This window comes from Otolemur garnettii, unplaced genomic scaffold (assembly GCF_000181295.1).
Source record: "Otolemur garnettii isolate 467f Iridium unplaced genomic scaffold, OtoGar3 scaffold00148, whole genome shotgun sequence".
NCBI lineage: Eukaryota > Metazoa > Chordata > Mammalia > Primates > Galagidae > Otolemur > Otolemur garnettii.
In genome coordinates, this window is record NW_003852543.1 from 4,750,890 (window position 1) to 4,757,781 (window position 6,892).

At 37.1% G+C, this 6,892-nt stretch overlaps 1 protein-coding gene across 1 annotated transcript in view; it reads left to right on the forward strand.

Moving 5' to 3' along the window:
• The window catches only part of VWA3B (von Willebrand factor A domain containing 3B), a 184,199-nt gene that overhangs the window by 83,115 nt on the left and 94,192 nt on the right, over positions 1–6,892 (forward strand). The window contains exons 10-11 of the mRNA XM_003799288.1: positions 3,769–3,907; positions 5,172–5,303. Coding sequence (XP_003799336.1) covers positions 3,769–3,907; positions 5,172–5,303 — 271 coding nt within the window. The remainder of the gene's footprint in view (positions 1–3,768; positions 3,908–5,171; positions 5,304–6,892) is intronic.

Here is a 6,892-nt window from a genome sequence, read left to right on the forward strand (position 1 = left end):
CAATTCATAATTGCTATGTCATGGAAGAAACCCAAGTGCCCATCGACCCCGAATGGATCAATAAATTGTGGTATATGTACACCATAGAATATTATGCAGCCCTTTACCTTCTTCATGTTTATATGGATGGAGCTGGAAAATGTTCTTTTTTTTTTTTTGAGACAGAGCCTCAAGCTATTCCCCTGAGTAGAGTGCTGTGGCATCACAGCTCACAGCAACCTCCGACTCCTGGTTCTTAAGCGAGTCTCCTGCCTCAGCCTCCCAAGTAGCTGGGACCACAGGCACCCACCACAATGCCCGGCTATTTTTGGTTGCAGCCATCATTATTGTTTGGCAGGCCGGGGCTGAATTTGAACCCGCCACCTTAGGTGTATGTGGCTGGCACCCTAGCCACTTGAGTCACAGACGCTGAGCCCAGGTTAACTTTTGATTGTTGTCTGCATGGTTTATATTTTTTCTATCTTTTTACCTTTACCTGTCTGTGCCCTATGTTTAAATGGATTTCTTAGAGACAAAATACATGAGTATTGTTTTCTTAATCCAACCTGATAATCTTTGCCTTTTAATTGAAGGGTTAAGATCATTTATATTTAATGTGATTATTAATTTGGTTAGATTTAAATCTAAGATCTTGCTATGTGTTTTCCTACTTACCCTACCTGTTCTTTGTTCCCTTTTTATTCTTTTTTTGGGTCTTCTTTTACTTGAGTATTTTTTGTGATTCCTTTTTATCTCTACTATTATTAATCTCTTTGGTTAGTTTCATTTTGATGTATGTGTGACTATTTAATATTTACAATATGAATCTTTAACTTATCACAGTATACCTTCAAATAATATTATATCACTTCATGTATGAGTCTCACAACCTCCATTCTCCCTTCTGACCTTTCTCTTGTTGTCCTACACTGTACTTCTACACATGCTGTACATTCCACAATACTTTATAAGCAGTCAGTTGTTTCATAACTAGATTAAAAATTAGAATAAATATATTTTATATTTATCTATATACTTGATATGTCTGTTGCTCTTCACTTCCTTATATGGATTCAATTTTCTATTTGGTATCATTTTTTTTCTACCTGAGGAAATTCCGTTAATATTTCTGGTAGTTCAGGCTTGTTGGTGATCTCAGCTGTTTTCATCTGAAAAACTCCTTAATTTACCTTTATTTTGGAAAGATATTTTTGCTAAATATTTAGCAGAGATTCTAGTTTTACAGTTTTATCTTTCAGTGCTTTAAAAATCTTTCTCCATTGTCTTTTGGCTAGCATAATTTATGATTAGAAGCCTCCAGTCATTTTTTTGTTTGTTCCTCTACATGTAATATCTCTGGCTGCTTTTAAGATTTTCCTCTTTATCTCTGGGTTTTGTCATTTTTATTATGACATGTCTTGGTGTGGTTTTCTTCATTTTGCTTCTCTTCAAGTTCTTTGAGCTTCTTGGCTCCTTGGATATATTGTTTGAATCAAAATTAGAAACATTTTGGCTGTATTTTTAAAATGTTTTTGCCTCCCACTTCCCTTTCCTTCTTAGATTTTGATTAATATGTTAGACTCCTTGATATTGTCCATGGGCCACTTATTCTCTGTTATATGTTTTTGTCTTTGTTTTTCTCTCTGTGTGTTTCATTTTGAATTGTTTCCTATTGTGTTGTCTTTAGTTCCCAGATCTCTTCTTCTCCTAATGTCCAATTTACTGTCCAATACCATGGAGTGTATTTTTTCTTTCAGATAGTGTACTTCTCTAGAAGTCCCATTTGGATCTTTTCGTATACATTCCATTTCTCTCTTCATTCTGCTCATACCTTGCCTTCTTGAACATATGGATTACATTTATTATAGCCATGAAACATCTTTTTCTGCTAGTTCTGTTATCTGTGTCATTTGGGGGTCAGTTTCTCTTAACCACTTTTTCTTCTGGTTATAGATCATATTTTCCTCCTTATTTGCATGCTTAGTATTTTTACTGTGTGGCAGACATTTTCAATTTTACATTGTTGGGTACTGGATTTCATTGTATTTTTAAAAAATATGTGTTTGATAATGCAATTAAGTTACTTGGCATCAGTTTAAACTCTCTAGGATTTCGGGCAGCATCTGTAGCTCAGTGGGTAGGATGCTGGCCCCATATACCGAGGGCAGCAGGGTCGAACCTGGCCCCAGCCAAACTGCAACAAAAAATAGCCAGGCATTGTGGTGGGCACTTGTAGTCCCAGCTACTTGGGAGGCTGAGGCAAGAGACTCACCTAAGCCCAAGAGCTAGAGTTTGCTGTCAGCTATGACCCCCACAGCACCCTACTGAGGGCAACAAAGTGAGACTCTGTCTCTAAATAATAATAATAATAATAAACTCTCTAGGACTTGATTTGAAATATTAGAATTGGTTCAGCCTTCAGTCCAGAGTTAATTTGGTCCTACTACTAAGGAAATACTCTTTTGAGGACTCTACTTGATGTCTAGTATATTAAAATTTTCCTACTCTAGCTGGCGAAAAATAAACTACTTCCAGCCTTGTGTAAACTCTGAGGGGTTGTTGGCTTCAGTAGTTTCTTCATATGTGTATCTTGATCATTATTTAGCTCAAATCTCAAGGGTATCCTTCTAAAGATCTTTGAAGCATGATATCTCACTCTCTCTGTCTCTCACTCTCTCCTCCTTTTCAGTATTTTGCCCTACAAATTTTAGTTGCTCAGGCCTTACTGAACTTTGAACTCAATTTCAAATATTTTTTCCATGATCTTCCCTCATGTCCACCCAACAGGCTTTGCCTGCTGCCCTGAACTTCATGTACATCCTGTGGTGGGAACCCAAGCACAGGCCATAGAAGCTGTTCTCACACAACTGTCTTTGTTATTACAGGACTCTAGGGTAGCTTGATACTGTCCATAAGCTTCACTGAAGCTTCAGGAATGTGCTGGCTTCACTAGCTTAACTGTAGCCAGCAGGATTAGAAGAACAAATGGTCTAAAGTCATAGCTGGGGTCTTCAAAATATCAGATAACTAGAAGGAATTTATATTTGACTTTGGTACTCACAACAGATTTATTTTTATGTCCCATTGATTTTCTGAGTTTTGTTTTACTTGGATTGATCATGGGCAGTGGAGGGGGGTGATAAGAAAGCCAGCCCAGAAACTCAAAGTGACAAATCCACTCACATACTGTGTTTCCCCGAAAATAAGACACTGTCTTATATTTATTTTTTCTCAAGAAGACACACTAGGGCTTATTTTCAGGGGATGTCTCATTTTTATTAAGTATAATACAACAATCTATATGTATTCAAATACAGTTAAGTCATCTTCTTCTGGAACCTGATGGTGGAGCTGACGTTGTTGGTGGGGCTGGTGCTAGTGATGTATGAACTCCTTTCTCCTAGCCGTTTGCACATGTGCAATAGGATGCCTGCAACCACGGTTACCACACGTGCTGTCGTGCAAGTGCGAATGGCTCGGAGAAAGGAGCTGTGTCATTTAAAAGGTATTCCAGTCTTCCTTACCGCTCTGCACCGAAATGCATGGCATGCTTATGTAGATATGCTACATAGCCATGCTCATCACTAGATCTTATTATGGGGGTAGGGCTTATATTTAACAAATGCATAGAAATCCTGCTAGGGCTTATTTTGGGGGTTAGGTCTTATTTTGGGGGAAACACAATAGCACAGCTCTGGCCTCTGTAGATGCCAGTTCTTAGGAATTTAGGAAGATGTGCTTGTTGCCTGCAGGCTCTAACCATTTGCTTTTAACCTATTTCCTGCCTAGGATTCAATGGCTGCAGGACAGTAGTCAAATCCTCTTTGGAAAAGTACATCGTGATTGCATCTACATCCTCATTGATACATCTCACTCAATGAAGAGCAAACTGGACTTGGTGAAGGACAAGATCATTCAGTTCATACAGGTTAATGGATGGGTCAAAGTCACGCATTTGGGGTCCTGTGTATCATAAACGCATCTCCACCAATTATCATCTACATTGTTTATGAGCAGTGAACAAGGGAGTTTTGCACTAAAAAGTCCATAAGAAAGCCAATTCAGAAAAAGCTCTCTTTTGAAACAATTAAAATCAAGTGGGGAGAGGGGAGGGAAAAAGAAGAGAGGAGAGGAGAGGAGGGAAGAGGATTGGTGTGTTGTTACCTAACAAGCCCAATGTCAGGGTTTATGGCACCCTTCCTGGATGAGGGGCACAACTACAACTTGGACTTTACCAGACAAACACAAACAACCTAATGTAACCTAATCATCCCCCTTAGTAATCTAAAAAAAATTTTTTTTAGAAAACCTCTCTTTTGCCACTTAAAGAATCGTCATTTCTCCTTTCCAAGCAGACCTTCTCTCTGGTAGGGTTTTTCTGTCAAGCTTGGGTTGCTTCTGGGAGTTTCTATGTTCATTGTTTCAGCTTTTATTCTGAAAACTTCTATTGTTTTCCAGATACTATTCCTCTGGGCCTTTTCATTTTAATTTCAAACATTGATTATAGATACTGTGTGCACTGGCCCATGGGAGGGGTGTAGGCACATGTTTAAGAGCTCCCAGTTCTTATTCTACCTGTGCTACCTCTAAATTATATGACCAGAAGCAGGTGGCTTAAGTTTCCTAACTCCTAGTTTCCAAAAGAGTATCAGGTACTGCCATGAGTTTGTAGAATTGATGTAAGTATTAACTACAGAAATAATCATGGAGAGTGTTTGAGAAATGTGAAATACCATTTTTAATTTGACAAACCTCCTAGAGAAATAAGGGCTTATGGAAAACAAGTGACTAAATCTACAAGTGAATAATAGCCTTACCCAAAAGATAATGATGGAAGTGATAATGTTTTGGATTTCTTTTCTTTAAACATATTGCATTCAGAGTGCTTATTTGGTATGCCATTAATACTAGTATTAAATTCAATACACATTATATATAAACTTATACATGTATGTGATGTATACTATATATTCATTCATACATATATACACTTATAAGGGTTGCAACATACAAATTGTATAAATTTTATTTAAATGCATTTTGCCCTGGAAAAGATTTTTCCTATGGAATATAATTTTTCACCTCTTGACCTGAAAATAAATAATAAATTAGAAGGTATCCAACTGTGAGCTGTCCTAGGCTTTTCTTATGTTTGAGTGGTTTTATGATTAAATAATCATTGTCTCTTGCAGGAACAACTAAAATATAAAACTAAATTCAATTTTGTGAAGTTTGACAGTCAAGCAGTTGCTTGGCGGGAAAAACTCGCTGAAGTCAATGACGATAATTTGAAACAGGCTCAGTCCTGGATTAGAGGCATTCAGGTAAAATGGAAAATTAAATATGAGAGGAGTTTCTCACCAGCACATTAAATTTATTCCCAGGACAGAAATTCTTGAGAAGTGTTTTGTGCTCCCAAGATGTCAGTGGCATCAGGTAGACGCTCCTTTTGTTTACAGCAGTCACATTAATCCAACCTCATTTGTCCATGTCATCAGGTTCAGATAAGCCTTCTATTCACAGCACTCTATTTCCAGATCTGCCCTTGGCTCGGGTCTTAGCTCCTTTGTAAAACCATATTTCAAAATATACCTTTTTGTACTCAGACATTCAGATTGATTCCTTGTAAAACTTTGTTATTCTTGCAAAGGATATATTGCAGCTGTTCTTAACAGTGTAATGAACTTGTGGAAACCCACGGAACAACTACATTTACATTTACACAGGCTATGGGAATTTCTTTCCCTACTTTTTCTCGTGTCTGGAACTTGATTTTAAAAGTTCTCCAGAACCATACATAAGAGAATTCCCCATATTTGAGGTACACTAACATTGAGACTAAAGGGTGTTTATAAGTCAAATATAGATCACACACATCTTTAAAATAGTTCGGCGTCTGAGTTTAGAGTCTCGGATTTGACAGGAAGCCACAAACGGACGTTAGCATGTCTCTCTGAATAATAACCAACACAGGGCCTGTGCTGCCATTTGTCTGTGCCAGGGATTTATTTTTTTTAAATAGGAGGAAGAAATCTGTTTTACAAGAAATAATCGTGCCTGTAAGATTTTGACCTAACTGGTCACCTTATCCTGGGAAAGAGTATTAAATTCATACCTAACTTGTTAAATTTCCAGGAAGTTATTACCAATAAAATTACCAATGAAGCTATGTGTGACCTATATTCTCTTCTTTTACAAACTATAGGTAATAGGAAATACCTTGTTAAGCGGCACTCACTTAAATTGGTGGGCTGATGGTATGGATAACAAGATAGAAATGTAATCTCCCTGGATAAAAACACTAATGGGTTCTACTTTATATAAAAAACAAAAATCACTCTTGTAAAGTGTGATTCTGCTCTCTTTGAAAATTTTCATTGATTCTCCTTTGCTTGCTGAATGTCCAAAATACAAAACTTAAAAAAAAAAAACACAAAGCTTTTTTTTAAAAGCTTTTTAGGAAGAAATACTGTCATTTGCAACAATATGGATGAGCCTGGAGGACAGTATGCTAAATGAAATAAGCTAAACACACAAAAGAAAATACTGTGTGATCTCATTTATACAGGGAATCTGTAAAACAGTCCAACTCATAGGAGCAGAGAGTAGAATGGTGATTACCATGGGTGGAGGGGGGCAAAGGCAAGGTGGGGTTGGGGGGATGTTGTTTAAAGGGAGCAAAGTTTTAAGTGCACAGGAGGAATAAGGTCTGGAGGTCTGTTGCACAGCATGTGATGATAGTTAATTTCAATAAGTGGGTAAAGTGATGGATATTTCAATTAGATTGATTTAATTATTCCACAATGTATGCACATACCAAAACAGAACACTGTACACCATAAATATATACAGTTTTGTCAATTAAAAATTAATCAAAATGATAATAAAGAAGGCTAATTCTATTCTTCTTCTT